General features: G+C 39.5%; 1 protein-coding gene across 25 annotated transcripts in view; it reads right to left on the bottom strand.

The window, feature by feature from the left end:
- The window catches only part of NRXN1 (neurexin 1), a 740438-nt gene that overhangs the window by 12199 nt on the left and 711425 nt on the right, over nucleotides 1-16814 (bottom strand). For 13 of the 25 annotated variants that reach the window (XM_059835685.1, XM_059835680.1, XM_059835672.1 and 10 more), the window contains one exon: nucleotides 5296-5383. In XM_059835685.1, the coding sequence (XP_059691668.1) occupies nucleotides 5296-5383 (88 nt within the window). The remainder of the gene's footprint in view (nucleotides 1-5295; nucleotides 5384-16814) is intronic. The other 12 variants (XM_059835686.1, XM_059835683.1, XM_059835684.1 and 9 more) reach the window with 1 other exon arrangement.

Genomic DNA, 16814 nt, shown 5'->3' on the forward strand with positions numbered 1-16814 from the left:
ATAGGAGTCACTTCACCTCCTACTGCAATGTTATCTTGCTGCCCGATGCACCAGGAATACAGTGCAATAATTTGTGACAAGAAAAGACAAGCAAAACTTCTAATAGCGAGCATAAACCATTCGCAGTCCGTATTTCACAGCTCTGCCCATTAGAAAAATGGGTATGAATTCGGACCAAAACTAAACCATCACAAAGCATTTGAGAACATATGGTTCCTAGCCATCTCCATCTATCCAATAGATGTTATCCCACAGCAGGGGATGTACATATGCAGGAAGCAGTTTGCATGTAAAGCCCCATACTGTTCTGCCCACAGGACAAATCCTTCCCCAAAGCAGAGACTGAACTGTAAGAGTCATCTTAAGTAGTGGCTCGTTTGCTCTCCCTCGCCTATACTGATGCTTTGGAGATTTCTGACCGTCGCCAGCTGTCTTCCGCAACGCAATGAGCCTGACCAAGATGTAGGAAAAATCAAAACATGCTCAAAGATCAGTCCGTAAGCATCTATCCTATTATTGGTCCTTACTTCATAATGTAGGAAAACAACTGATCCCATTTCTCCCTCAGAATCAAGAATCAGAGCTAAGACAGGTAACTAATGCTATCAGTTGGGATATATCCTGACTATTTTTATCCTATTTACCTACAGAACAAGTACAGGACAAGATCTGATACCAATCAAACACTGTCCTGAGAAGTGGAACCCAAGAGCTGCCAGACAAACGCTGAGCAAGAGATGGTGAAGTGTTTTCTTCGGCTGCAACGTGTGAACTTCTGTTGGTAGAAAGACACTTCTTTGAACCTGAAAAAAGCTTGTTTCTACAAGACCATTTTTTCACTTTGAAAGCTGTCTTCTGCTAAAACTTCCAAGACCAGCGAATACCATATATTCTGGCTTTAAGACTGCCGAAACCTCTAGCCATCCCCCTTCTGCTGGGGCCTTCAGGAGAGGTTTTGAACCTAATTTCTAACTTAAACCTTTGTCAAGTCCCACGTTTGAGAAGGATTTAACTGTAATTGGCAAAAAAAGAACTGTTTGTGCATATGCTAAAAACTGTAAGACTTTTTCCCTGGTCTAGATTCCCCTGCCGTTGAACTCAATGATTTAACTTCATTTGACCGACTTTGGACCTCTCTGCGTTTTGGAACATTTCAATAGCTACAGAAGTGGCTAGATAATAGCTAACAAATAAAATACCAGCCCAGTGTAACTGGAACAAATAAGCTGTGTAGCACAAATGCTCACTGAAACTCAGCAGAAATCAGAGCTCTATACAGAGCTCAGGAAAGGCTGGAACAGCAGTCCTGATGCACAGAATGGCAATTTGTCCACCTGCGGTTTTATAACTCTTCACGTAAAATCACTAAATCTTCCCAGGTCTTTTTTTGGGGATAGGTTTCCACTAAACTTTTTCATAACTTCTCTACAAAACGAAAAAGCTTTATTATCTCCTCTGTGACATGAAGCTGAGGAAACATAAACTATTATTATTATTCATTATTGTTATTATCATTATTCTTCACTCTGTTATTAGTATTTAGAGTAAGAGAGGGGAATGTGGAGAGACTGTGAAAACAGTATGCGTTACCTTACTATACAAAACATAACGCAAACAAAATATGTTGACTAAGTTTGCATGCTAATAAATTTGTTATGACTTCACCCAATTACGGCACATTTAGCAGTTTGTGTACCACAATGAAATCTGCAATTAGAATTTCTGTGACTTTATGTTCCAGACAAGTTGATGGGATTGCTGCTTAGCAGCTCCTAATCTGGTCTACGTTTTTATGTCCCATATGAAATTTGTTGCAAATTGCATTTTCCCATTTATTATTTAGAAGACAGGTGCAGAGGAAGCGAAGCTGGCGGTGGCAGACCAAGACTTGTTAGCCACTACAAACTGCAACATATTTATCCTAGAAAAGAAGCCCTATTTTAAGCATAAATCTCGCTAATCAGTAAAATCTAGCTAATCAGTAATCTCTATGATGTATAAGTTTACCATATTCAAACTGTCGGTTGAATAGGCTCTCATGTGGAGCTGAGAACTTTGGTTAGAAATAGGCATATTATGGGCAATGATCATGTAAACATACATTTATGGCTCTGTCAATAAAACCTAATGGGCTCTGGCCATCCCTTAAATGTATTCTTGCTAGAAAACTGTTGACCTGAGAGCTCTGAGCGTGCCGCATCGCCTCTTGTGCTGGCGTGGATCCCTTTGCTCACTAACCATTAGGTACCAAGAGAAGAAATCTAACGGAATCTCAGGTTACAGCCCCTGAAGTGAAAACATAAGAGTAAAATTGTCCTAATCATATTTTCTGCCTCCTAGAAGTAGCTTTTAGGAAACATAAGCTTCAGCAGCATTAGTGAGGATGTTAAGAAGTGGCTGTGAAGAAGCAAGTCTGGTTTGTGAAAAGGGTTAAGGGGAGAAAGTTGAGCTGAGCCATGGGAAGAATGTAAATGGGGGGACAAAGCCTTTTGCATCTCCCATCCCAAATGAAAAGAAAAAAAATCATTAATCTGCCACTGTCAACAATATTATGCTTTTCTCCCTTAAGTTCCAGCCTACTGTTAGGAGTAGGTCAAATCCACGTGGAGACTGCAGTATTACTGAGATGGAGCAGTGTCTACAGGACTGTTCATGGAGAAAGCTTATTCATAAGACTAAGCGACTAAGGCTAAAACAGCTTATAGAGAGACAGGTATGCTAGAAGTTATGACTCCAGTAACCCCTTTGGTTCATGTTGTTTCAAACATGAGAAAAGGACAAGGCCAACGAAGAGGGAGGCAAATTAATAGCTTTTAAGAGTTGAGAGTGGGAGGACAAGTGACATTTTGATGTGAAGAATGACAGATAAAATGATCCAGACAATTGGGATTATGGAGAACATAATACCTGTGCCAATCCATACTTTTTTAAAAAAGCAGTAGCAGTTGGGATCCAAGAAATGAAACAGTAAAACCATTCTCAAATAAACAAAAATGAGAAGTGGAGCTGGGTGATGAATGACAAGCTAAAATAGGAAAGCAAAACACCAGGATGTAAAGCTAATGGCAAAGTTTTGCAGGAAGATTAACATTCACATTCCCCTTCTGGACCACAGTTTGGACAGAAATGATAACCTGTCAGAAAGCTTCATTCCACCCCTCCCGTTCCTGCACCCACCAGCTAAATGACTGTGCGAGGCTCCAGGACTACCGAGCGTTGCAGCCCCAGATCTGAAGTTCAAAACAACCCCAGCAAAGAATTATTCTGAGATTTCGTTGGCTTTCAGCAAACTGTAAGGCTGAGGTAATACAAATACATTTCTTATACAACAGCTGCATGTAAGAGGGTTTGGGAGATTTTTCAGTGGTAGGTAACTAATGTATTGTTTCACATTTACTTTACAAAATTTAAAAAAAATTAAAATTATCTATATTTACAGTAGGTAAATGTAATTGTATCTATTGAACAACACTGCCTGAGCTAACTAAAGCAAGGAAGCAATTGGTATGGATGAGCTCAGAGCCATTTGAGCTACTGCATTGACTCGTACTGGTCAAGGCAAAGTCTTGTTAAACTCGAGTCTGTAAATAAGCAGGAAAGAGCAGAAAAAAAATAATCCTGGAAATTGAGTTTCAAATTTTCAACAAATGAATTCTCATCACAATTCCCAAATATCTTCCTCATGATGTCTGGGACTTCTGCAAGTGAAAAGTCTTCCTGAGAGGTGTAAAAACGTGTAAGGTGGGTGTACCTGTTGCTGCTCAGTTTTAAGAATGGTCATTCCAACTCATAGCATTTTGAAAAACACTCTGAAATCCTTTTACCGGAAAGCAAAAGAAACCAAGCCCAAAGTATTCTCATCAAATCTATAAATATCTTGGTTCCTGGAAGAACTCAAATGCCACCTTGCAGGTCCATCAAACACTGAAAGAAGTCATAAATGTCTCCGCCTTTACTTAAATTCAAATAAATAATTTTTGCATGCGGGTATTAGGCTATGCGACTTCAAAAAGGAACGACACATCTGCATTTGAAGCAAAATTTGATTTGTCTTAAGGCTGTGTAGACATATCCCCTGCCCCAGATTTGAGTGTTGTAATAAGATGGCTCTCAGCTGTGATTTGCATTAATATACTAGGCTGAAATGTCATTGATTTCTACTTGAACTAAATATGTTACTGCCCAACAAATTGATCTTAATTCTTTTACTATCAAGTATAGAAGACACTATACATTTATGACCCGTAGCCAGAACACTGAACATTACATTATTAAGTATTATAGCAAGTACCAAAGACTAGCAAATTACCTAAACCAACTGACAGTAAGCATGCTACCGAATATCACAGAATTCAAGTGAATAAGAAAAACTGAGATATATATGGTACCGCAAGCTGTTCACTCAGAAAAGGTAAAAGCTAACCCAAGGCAACAAAGAAAGCAAGAGTACTTCATTGGACATCTGAGATTTTTTAAAGGTTATAGAGTAACATAATTCTTCAGATTGCTATTATGAAGTTCTGCATTCCTTTCACGTCTGCGATAAACATTTGAATTTTTAGAGAAGGTATGTAGCGTTAATTAAATATAAAGGTAAGTGGGAAATTATATCAAAGAGAAAAATTAGTACCAAATCTCCATTATTCAGGGGGAGTAGGAAAGACATGGCCAAAACACTAAAAATTTTTTGTTCCACGGGAAATACTAGAATGTCAAAATTTTCCATTTGTAATCAGAACTGAAACATACACTCTGAATAGTCTTGGCTTGGAAAAAAGCCGTAAAACAATTTGAAATTTGAGACTGTTGTGTTCTATGTCTTCAGGCTTTTACTATCTATACGGTATTTCATACCATAAACAGTAATTCAAAATGAACTCTGCTTCTACTAATGACATAATATGACACTTGAAATACAGTACTTTTATCTTATTTGGGGGAAATGCTTAAGGCACAAGCAATTGCAACATCTTTCGCCTAAATGAAGCTGTCCTTTCTCTATCACGACAACACAGTTTCAGGGGCCCCAGAACGCCCTTCCCAGGCCAACCTCAGGTCCTTGGTCAAGCTATAACCTTCCTCAGATCATGACTATCAACATGCTCCCATCCCTTGTCTTTGAAAAACGTATAGCAAACTCTCCCTCTCCACTGCCACTGCCACTGCCACGTGTAGAAGGGCCCCAACTCAACTTCTCCCTGCTAGGTAAGACAGGACTGTCCTGCTAGATGGGACTCTGGGGGACTGGAGCATGCAAATATGAAATAAAAGAAAGTAATAAAAAAGTTGACTAACCTAACCCACCTGAGCTCGGCTCACAGGGATCGATGTCCTCGTCATCGCTAGGACATTCAGCCGAGGCCACCAGGATGTCATCTGTGGTCTGCAAAGAAAATGGAAGTTAAATAGATAGATTTTAATTGACTGAACATGTTGCAAAATTCTCACTGGTATTTCTTTCATTGCTTGGATTTACGGAAGGCCCAGCGCGTTCCAGACTTAATATGTAATGGCACAGTGACACTCTCCAACTCTGTATTAATGGGACTTACTTTTCAATTCGCACTTGTCAGTTTTTAGAGGAACTGTGTTAGATATCCAGTGCAGGCACTTAACCATTTTAATATTTTTTTGTAATAAGAACAGAAAGTAGAAGGATAGAATATGTATCTTGGGGCTGCTGGTCCTCCCTCTTTATCGCCAATGTCTCTACTACGATATTGCTGAAAACACTGAGAACATTAAAAAAACAAGTCAAAATATTGAACTGCCTGCAGCTGTTAAAACTATCAGAAATGTAGTGATGTTTTCTCCATTAATTGCACTTGCTTTCTCAGATGTAGAGCCAAAAAAAGGGAAAAGAAGCAAACATAACTCTTATTGAGTTGAAAACTATTAAATGAAAAGAAAGTAAAGAAAAGACAACAATAATAAGTATATACAGGGTTAGAAAGTACCATCCTATTTTCTTAAATAAGTGAAAATATCCTATTTTCTTAAATATGTATTGCCCGAGTACTGTGCTTAGGTCCGAGGGGCTCTAGGAACATCTGTCCAAAATGAGCTTGGACAGTTCTTTATATAAAGAAATCAAATAAATCAAGACCAAGGAGACAAACCAAGGGCTGTATGATACAACACGCTGTAAAGAAAAGAAACGGAGGATTCCTATCTACCGCTTCTTACAGTGCAAGAACAAGGAGATATTCAATGAAACACTGAGGCAATCAATCTGAACTTGATAAAATGAAATACCTTCTGTTCAAGCCACGTCTGAAAATAGTCATTTAGAAATGTAATAAGAACATCCACAGTTATTAGGGGAAATAATAGCAGGGAAATATAAACTGTCATGCTCCTGGTCATTTCTCAAGCAATTACTGAAGAGGTTAGGAAGAAGCTTTTCCTATGGGCAAGAGGTTTTATAACTGTCCATTTCAAGCTTCTGTTCACCTCACCGAAGGAAATATGCGGAGAGAATAAGAAGACTACATGATACTGAAACAAGTGGCTAAGGATATAGCAAGGAAAAAGCCATTCGTGGATCCCTGCGTGATACATATACCAATGAAGAGATACAACCCATTTTGGTCAATGTGAAATACTATTTTTAGTTCTGTTTTTTTTTTTCCCCATGAGTATAGAAGAGGGACATTACAATACATCAAAGTTTTACATCCGTTTAAGTCTGAATATGTAATAATTTTATTTCTGTACAGTATGACCAAAGCCTAAGCAATGCTGTTTATCATTATTATTCTAACTGAAGTTTTAAAGCAAAGCGTATTACAGTAATAGGCTTTTCTTTGTCACGCTTCAAGAATATTAATGAACACATGCTTTCAGCGCTTCTGTGAAGTAGGAAAGTGATACAGGAATACATTCATTAATATGTGAGGCGTAACAAAGAAAAGCCTATTATAATAATATTATATTTTACAGGTAGAAGACTGAGGCATAAGAGAATGAAGTAACTTGCTGAAGGTAACCAGAAAGGCTAAAGACAACAGCTATGGTACGTTGCAGTTCAATGCCATAATCACAGAAATTATCTTTCCTTATAGTTGCGACAATTTATAGCTGGGGGAAACCACTCTGTAAATCTGTAACGCTGCCAAAATGAGCTGGCAGATTTGCAATGAGAGTTTAAAAGACAAAAAAATGTACTCTAGTTGTCCATTCCTTCTGCTGTGTAGAAAACCGGAGTTATAGCAAAAGCCAGCTGCAAATATCCTCTTGAATCTCTAATGCCCATTTCTTTTCCCCAAAATACAAACATTTAAGTTTGAAAAATCAGTATCTTAGGCCCTTTCTGGAAAAGCACCTGTATTTTTCCTAACATAAAAAGAAAAAATAATCAACCAGGTAACCAATAAAGCCTGCACATAAAAAGTTAACTCTGTACTGAAAAAGCCACAACTAATAGGTATAAAAAACCCCATGCGCCTCCCAAACAGTTTCTGTTTGGTCAGTGGAACCACAGCACCATATTTTTCTGTCTGCCCGTAACGCTGGAGAAGACACTATTCATTTATGACCCGTAGCCAGAATACTGAACATTTACCAGTTGAGCACTGGGGAATTGTACACAAATACCATTGAACAGAGAGCGTTACATGCATACGTAACAGCCATCGCAAGAAATAATGTTCTGTGAGATCTGCTGGCCTAACTGAAATTTTGTTTAAGGGTGCATTGGTACATGCATGGATGAGTAACCCTTGTAACTTGAGCGAACTGAGGTAAAATGATCAGATAGATTTATAGAATTATTGCAGTGCCTCTGATTATTCTTGATACAGGATAGTATGGTCAGAGTTTACTTTAAGGAACTCTACTTTTTGTACAGTTTGCACTGCATTCAAAATTACCAGAAAATAACTATGGAAAAATCATACACTTTAAGTATCTTAATGTATGAGAGATACTTTGCTCAGTTACTTATAAGAGGGAGTGTCAAAACTGTCTTTATAAAGTGACACTAATTCCAATCTATGGAACGAGTATTCCCACTTCTACAAGAACAAAGGGATGTTCTTGACTGATAAAAGTGCATGTATATTATGGGTACAGAAATGAATAGTCCCTTAAATAAATGTGAACATAGCACGTCAAGAAAGACCTCATTAATGTCTCAGAGTATTAAAGGAAATAATGTATGTTTCAAAGTCAATACTAGATATAAAACTAATTTCGTTGCAAGCAATAAATCAAGTATCAGTATTTGAATAAGAAGGGAAGTGGTAAGATGATGTGAAAAATGTTCTCTTCAGAAAAATGCCAGGAAGAATTCCAGTTTAAGTATCAATTAACAGATGTGTCACAGCCTCCCCCTAGTCTCCCCTTTCCCCAAACCCAAATACCTCTTTCCCGCTACTCATACATATTTTTATCAGAAAAAAAGGCAAAGGAGCTGTGAAAGGCAAGCAAGATGGCAGTGACCAAGCTACAAATGAAGGCCACTGGACTGCTTAACACAATTTAAAATGGGATTAAGAATTAGCAAAAACACCAGAGAATATTAAGAATACATAAATTAAAGAAATACTATGGGCCAGCTACCAGAGTTCATTCTCCAGAAGAGCTCTGACTGACGGGAATTTACCTGAACAGAGCAAGATTTAGTCTGTAGGGTCTCAGATAGCCACGGGATACAGACAAATAAGGCAAGATAAAGTAATATGTTTTACTTACTGCACATTATCTTTTCCTCATGCTTTTTAATTTGGATGGGAAGATTTAAAACGAATCAGTTCTCCTAAGTGAATTGCAATTGTTGCTAGCACTATGGCTAATTTACAGGACACTGCTTCGAGCATTCTCACTAATCAAGGATTTAAAAGTCAGTGGAAAATCCCTTATTTACAGCGAGTGCCTAATAGGATAACATCCAACTGGTATCATCATAATACACGATCGGATTAGAATGTCTCTTGGGCAAGTTGTTCAAATTCATTTAAGAAGCGATACTCTAGTTGTAAGAGATTTAAAAAACATATTAAAATAGCAGGTGTACAACCTGGAAGGCCAGGCAGAATTTCTTTTGATTGCATCTTCTTTTCTTTGTGTATTTTCGGAACTTTTCAGATTCATTCTGCGGATATGCTTGTTTGATTTAAAATGCAGTCCATTGTAGTATGGGGCTTCTTTAAAAGTTGGACGTCTGTTCACATTTCAGGAAGAGGATGGTAGAAAAAGCTTACAATTAACGTGCCGATATAAAAAATGGACAAAAAAAAAATAATAATCGCATCTTGTAAAGCTAGAAGTTACTGCATAATACCGTTTCTGACCATTATTTATAGGTGTGGCCCCAGCAGGAACAGGTCTTGCTTACATCAGTCAGGTCTGCTTGCAAAAATAAGGACTTTGGGATTTGTCTCTTAGCCAAGAGAGAGTTTAAAATATCACCAATCTGCCACCTTGCCCGAGGAAGGAAACGGTGACTATTTCAAGAAAGCTCCTGCCCAGATCAAAAAATGATGCTCTACTCATGGCTTAAATACAGCGACAGTCTGTAGCTATGGATAAATATCAAGCTGCCTCAAAGGTTGCCACCAAGGGTTCAAAACTGGTACCGGCAGTTATGGCTCTGCCCTTCTAATAGTGCTCTTTGAAGGCTATGTCATTAAAAAAAATAATTGCAAATGAATAAACAAGACAGGAAAGTAATTTGTTTTGATTATTCGGTTTTTGCATGACTGGGCATAAATACATACCATCTGATTCAGTTTTTATGTATGAAGCCTGTTATACCTGAGGCTACCACAGAAATATGATCTAAAAATTAAATCACCAATCTGAATTGTGCATTCATTAACAGCATAATGGATCCTGCATATTTTGTCCTGTAGTATTCCACCAGCTCTCCTTTAAATCATAGCACCCTACAGCTACTCTGAATATAGTTTATTCCTTTCTTGTTCAATAATATACTTTATCCCATGAGAACTGCAAGCAAATCCAAATTACACAAGTTAAAAACTAGCAGTCCTAAATTATTATATGAATTATAAACAGCGTAACCGCTTGTGACTACTGTTTAAAATATTTTAGATGAGAACTTACAACTGTGTGATCAGAACTACTCTTATTTTTTTGTATAGCTTTGGTGCTGAATAATACCAGGCGGGCACCATTGTGCTTGGTGCTAAAGGCAGCTGGAAGGAAAAGGCTCTGCTCCAAGGAGCTCACAGTTTGATTTTGGACCAGATGCAACAAATGAGCGTGAGAGAGGGGAGCAGAGGATGAGAAGGGTCAGGTGAGGACGCTGCCGATAAGCGCTAGTGGTTACGCAGGCTCCGACCTAGCAAATTTTCCAAAATGATGCTCCCAGACGGCAGGAAGGAAGGTCAGGAAGAAAGGAGGCGGTGAAAAGCCAGGCAGGAGCCCGCGACTGGCCAAGGAGGTGCTGGGAACAGATGGTGCCCGGAGAGCGCTGCCGAGGCTGCAAGCCTCTCCGAGGAAACTCGGCGTATTTCAAACCCCGCTGGCGAGCGCAGAGGTGAGGACAGCCGGGACGACGCAGGAGGAAGCAGACAGCACCAACAGCCCCATGGTTAAGGCACGGGAGGATGGAGCATGGTTGTGTTGGGAGGGGAAGTAACAAAGTAAAGAGAGAAATTGATGGTCATGGGAGCAAAGGGGACGAGGCAGTAAAAGGGGATGGCCAGGGTACGAGGGAGTTGATATCAACAGACCTGATTACGTGAAGATTAATGGGTAAGAATTTAATGACTGTCAACAAATGACTGTCTGAAAACATACTTTTGGATGTAGGACTAGGAAATTAAACCTCTAATTCTCCTTTTCCCCTTTTCTGAAATGCTTGGTTATCGTCTCTGCTTACATTACTTCATTTTTCCTCCTGAAAAAAGGCTTATTCAAATACTTGCCATTTGGTTCAGAGAGAATCAGCTACAACTGATATTGAAACACAGAGGTCTGCTTCAGCTTAGCAGAAGGGTATGTAGCTAGAGCCGTGGTATAAACAAAGGTTTTGGAAAACCAACAGATATACGCTAGTACCTTCTTCATTAGCTGTGGCAAACTTTCCTTTAAAAATACGGTTCATGCGGTGTTTACGGTAGGGAGCTTAGAGCAGTCATTTTCTACTTTTGTGCTGGACACATTAACTTCTGAGGCAGTGAGGGACTTTCCTAAAAACCAATCCCTTGCATATATTCCTTTTTTCCCCTATTTTTCTTTTAAAGGGAGGAATAAAGTAACGTAAACCAATGGGAATGCTGGCAGAAACCAACAGGGCATGAAAAATCACAAAAGAGTTCATGTGGAAAAAATCAAATTTCATTATTTGGGACGGGATTAACTGCACAGTTTTCTAGCCAAGACTGTGTAATTTAAATTTAATTTTCTCTGTATGAAGCAGATCTCTATGACTGGTTGTTGAGACAGTTGTAGAAAGAAACACGAATACGTCACATTAATCGGTCGTATTCTTCAGCTAGCTTCTCCCCGGTGTTAATAACGTCCCATTGCATGCGGCAGTTTGCTGAGAAAGATGCTACAGTGATCTAGCAGTAATATCAGCTCTGGATGACATGCTGTTTACACAACTGCCTCTAAAGTTGTATTTAACCTGCTATAGGTCAAACAAGTACATGTGCATCAATTACTTCTCGTCCACCCACCCACAAAAAGTATTTTCACAGCACCATGCTAATGAAAAATGTTATTTCTGGACATGGATATTAAAATGCTAATATTTCAAGCACATATACAATATTTATTATATCTTCTATTAACCGCTGACATATTATTACCCTGTAATGTGAAAATACAGTAACTGAAAATCGAAACACTTTCTCAAAACTGGCTCTCATCTAATTAATACCATCATGTTATTTCTTGAATCGGTCAGTGTTTGACACTGGGAGAAAGCAAAAGCCTTGATTAACAAGTCACTCTCACAGAAAAAAAAAAGAAGAAAAAAGAAACGTCTAGGATATAATAACCAAACACAATAAGGCCTTTCAGTTAGTGAAATGAGTGTTGTAGAAATTAAACTGAGGTGTAGGTAAAAAACTCAAGATGATGCCTGGGATGCCCTGCAAGCCACCTCCAGCCTCTGTCCCCGAACCTCAGCAGAGGTGGGAACGCAGCTGCCCCACACAGCAAAGCAGAATAACCTCTTTTCTGGCCCCCACCTCTCTACCTGAAGTACAGAAAGGCTATCTTTCCGCGTAACAACCTCAAAATTCACAGTATTATTTCCATGCAGAGCAGCATTTCTGTTACTTGTCCAGCTCCCCTCCTCCTCCCAAACATCTTAATTCTCATGGGCAAAACTAGCACAAATAGCGGAAATGTATTTGAGAAAAGGATTGATAGTAAAATAATGTCAACAAAACTGCGTGGCTTTCCTTTAAGCTCTGTGTTTGAAGTTAATTGCTTTGGTCAAAGTCTTAGAGCCTTTTGTCTCATCTGGAAAAAAGCAGAAGCGGAGCTGAGAAAATCCACATGCTGGCAAAGCTACAACTTTTTACCTGGACAGCTAGCCAGGCAGCACTCTGCATTAATCTTTAAAAAGAAAAGTATTACTAACTAAAAATAAGTAAATAATACAAATCTTTCCCTATCGGGTCACATCCCCTACCTCCTGCAACATATGAATAATGTTAGTTTCACAGATGTAGACCAAACCCAATTTCTATATTCATTTTATTTATGAATGCCACTTTTCTTGTCCCCTTGTGAAACTTTTGGGGAGCTGCTGTCTGGAAAATTAACCCACTGGTCTTCCTCCCTGTTTCTCTCCCTGCTGGGCAACTAACGAAAACGCGCACGTCTCCATCAATATTAAACAGTATATATATTTTTTACATGTATATATATATATAAAATATTTAACACCACAGTCATTGTGTAACAGCAGGGTCTATTTTGGACTTCTCTTCTTGAAACACGTTGATCCCATACTAGCTGTGGTTCTTGGAAGTTACCATTTCTCATTTCTCAGCAGGAGGAAGAAAGTTTATTTTTTGGAGTAATTACTTCGTTACTTGATCCAAGCCTTAAGTTATAGCACAGGGTTTGGTATTTATAAAGGGAACAACTGATGTTTACCACGCATATTGGACTAATGCTTCAAAACGGTGCTGGCTGCAACGAAGGGTGAACTGTCCATCTTTCACATCCCTCACATCAAGGGCAACCCATGGCGTAAAAACCCGATGGCATGTTTTTGCGCGAGGAGTCATGTCAGCACCAGGCACATTCTGCGTTGATAAAGATCTAAATTTGTTTTGCAGTGCCAGAGGAATCACAGAATCACAGAATCACTAAGGTTGGAAAGGACCTGTAAGATCACCAAGTCCAACCATTAACCAACAAACCCCACCATGCCCATTAAACCATGTCCCACAGTGCCTCGTCCACACATTCCTTGAACACCTCCAGGGATGGTGACTCCGCCACTTCCCTGGGCAGTTTATTCCAGTGTCACACCACGCTCTCAGGAAAGACATTTTTCCTAATATCCAGCCTAAACCTCCCCTGGCGCAACTTGAGGCCATTTCCTCTTGTCCTGTCACTCGTCACTTGGGAGAAGAGGCCAACACCTACTTCTCATTCGCCTTCTTTCCTGAAAATGGTATGATGTGGTCTTGCTTGTGATAGATGCAGAACTACAGGTACAGTAAAAAGACCAAACTGTTTCTATCCCTCCTACTGGAGATATTGGGGAGGGCTGGCTGGGAATACCAAATGTATGAGCTCTGTACCATGTCTACATTGCTCCCTTTGCTCCATCCTGCTCTCTCCCATCCTTCTGCAGCAGGGCGGATGGAAACGGGAACTCAGGTCCCCGCTCTCAAGACTCCTCTCTCCGTGCTCTCGGGAACTGCCGGCTGACCTCGCAGCTCGGTCATCCCCCAGAGCCCCCAGCAACCCACGTCAGGCTGCAGGCGGAACTAGCCCAATGGTTTCTCATGCTGGAGGAAAAAAAACACAGGTGAAGAGACATGGCACAAACCTGAACTTTATCCTTGAACGTAGATATTGATACGCAACATGCCAGCAAACGAATCACTGGCACCTAATTGCGTAATGACTAGTATATGATTTGTACTGTACCATTTCTTAAAGCAGTCATGGTTTGGATGAATGAATGAATGAATCGTCACATTATTTCTCTCTCATCTAACTTTCAGAGTCACAGTGATGTAACATTTCTGTTTCCAGAAATGATCTTTTTGGCTAATTTTCATTCCGCGATTGCAAATACTTCTGTCACAGATCATACTGATCAGAAGAAGCTGTGCCTTTTTCACCCTTATTTCCCCCAGGTAACTAAAATAGGTTGAGAACAAGGGACAGGTCATCTGTGAACTCTTTAACAGTCACTTGTGCTTTCTTTCTGAGATTCTCTTCAGAACATCCATACTCTTTCATAAACACCGTACTTCATTACAGAACAAGAACAACAGAAATGCAGTTTGATTTTTTTGTTTCCGTTTTTTTTTGTTTCCGTTTTACATTTGCACTAAGCCTAAAATATATGGAATGGAATGTGATTGATGAAATGCAATCCTATTATTTTCTCCTAGGCAAGAAGATAATTTTGCCTCTAAGTATGAAAGAAATGTTTCTGGGCATTATGCTTGTATTTTCTGGTATCATTTTATTTTTAGCCATCTCTTTTGCTGAAATAAACATTTTGGTCTCCATTAACTCTGAATTCACAAAACACAGTGGAGACTTTTGCAGGTTCTTTTTCTTTTTAACCCAGAGACTCCGTGCTTATTAAACTGCAACTTTACAACAGTGATAGCAAACCTTTTAATTTATATTCCTGTATTACCAATCACATGTACAGAGATCGCTGAATTTCTGGAATATGAGACTTACTGCATTTGTATTCATCTCAGAGAACTCACGCATAGCATTATTAAAGACTTCAAAAACGACTATTTGAGTTTTTGTTGGGGAAGTGGGGTTGCTTTTGATTGACCAGTGAGCTGCTAACATAGGCTATTTTTTTGCAACTTAATCACATGGTTTACAGACTCACTAAGGTTGGAAAAGACCTGTAAGATCATCAAGTCCAACCATCAACTAACCCCACCATGCCCATTAAACCATGTCCCGCAGTGCCTTGTCCACACGTTCCTTTAACACCTTCAGGGACGGTGACTTCACCACCTCCCTGGGCAGCCTCTTCCAGTGTTTCACCAAAGAATGGTGAACGATTCCAAAAAATGGCTTAAGACCATTCTTAGTGAAACTTAACGAAGTCAGAGAAAAGACTGGAAGCAACATCAGACGCTTTTAACATTCGGCTAGAGAGGGTGCTGGGGTAATCTTGTCTAGACCGTGCTTTTGCCAAGAAAAATTGCACCAGATGATCCTTGAGGTCCCTTCTAACCAGGTATTCTATGGTTCTATAGCTCATTCACTTATGAAAATCCCCCTTATGCAGCAAAGTTAGAAAGGCACTGACATTGAACTACACTTCCATCTTTTTTACACAATTACAGTACTGCCAGTTTTGCTTACTGTGAGTATCCCCGACTATTAAATCTTGCCACACAAGAATATCTTGCTCCACTGATATCCATGGGAATTTTATTTCTGGTCTCAAAATGAGAAGAAGGCAAGAAAAGCCCTTCGCAAGGAACACTTCCTGCAACTAACATGCAGTCTCTGTTCTCACTCACCATATTTTCAGGGTGGAAAAAGCTTTCCTATCTTGTTTCAAAACACAGAGCACAAAATAATAATTTTAGAAGAAGAAAACTGCATAAAGTCTCAGACTGCTTTTTAGCCATTTAGGTAAACCAGCCATCTCATCTTGCCCCAGAGAGAGACAAGTGAGAGACAAGTGAGAGACAGAGACAGTAAGGAGAAAACATGGGATCTTCTATTTAACACTGACCTACCCATAACAAGTTCTGCAAGTTCATTTGAGTATGTCTTTGACTCAAGGCAGATTAGTTTAAGTCAGTGAGAGCAGGTAAGCATCTGCTGGTATCCCTCTCCCAACCCTAGTTTTCTTCTCCTGAAGGAAAGATGAGCCCAGTCCCACTGCCAACACTTCCCTTCCTTGATTTTTATAATAAAGACTACAATCTAAATTTTTCGAGGGGCTAAGAGGACACATCGTTCCCTCCCAGATACTAGCTCCTTTGTCACATTTTATCCCCCAGTATCACCAGCTTACACAGGTTTACCCAAAGCAGGGAAAGGAAAATTGAAGCTGGTTTCCCATAAACCTGTCTTTGAAATACGGCCTTTTCAAATATGAAGCAGTTAGTTCCGCTACTAAAAAACTGCCACGTTTCTTTATCTTAATGTTTTAATTTAAAAACTCAAACAACATTGGCAGGACCAGGGGAAGTACTGAGGAAATAACCTACTAGTTTTGCAGGGCCGAGAGCTTCATTCTGCAAGTTCAACTTGTTAATACTAACAAGAGTTAGCTACACATGCACTGGAAGGAGACAATGCCTAATTGCCTTTCAATTAAAATAAGAGTTTCATTAAAGCCACTGTTTTGGAGATAGAGTTAATTAGATAGTTTCTAATGTGTACATTTGTCACAGAGGTATTTGTTTGTTAATGATGCCTTTATTCCATAACTGTCTAACAAAGGGCACTCAAAACTCAGGGGAGAAACATGCTACGGGAAAGCAGCAGCGCTTCGCATGCCTGGGAGATGCTCAAGGTGATGGCCGTGAGCATGGCACGCGCTTCAGGCGGCATCATTTAGCCTTCAAGAACCTATGTACCATTAATTGTTGCCAGGCTTCAATTTTCTTAAGTAATCACTTTCAACAAAAAGCAGAGGAAGTTTA

This window comes from Gavia stellata, chromosome 2 (genome assembly GCF_030936135.1).
Source record: "Gavia stellata isolate bGavSte3 chromosome 2, bGavSte3.hap2, whole genome shotgun sequence".
NCBI classification, from domain to species: Eukaryota; Metazoa; Chordata; class Aves; order Gaviiformes; family Gaviidae; genus Gavia; species Gavia stellata.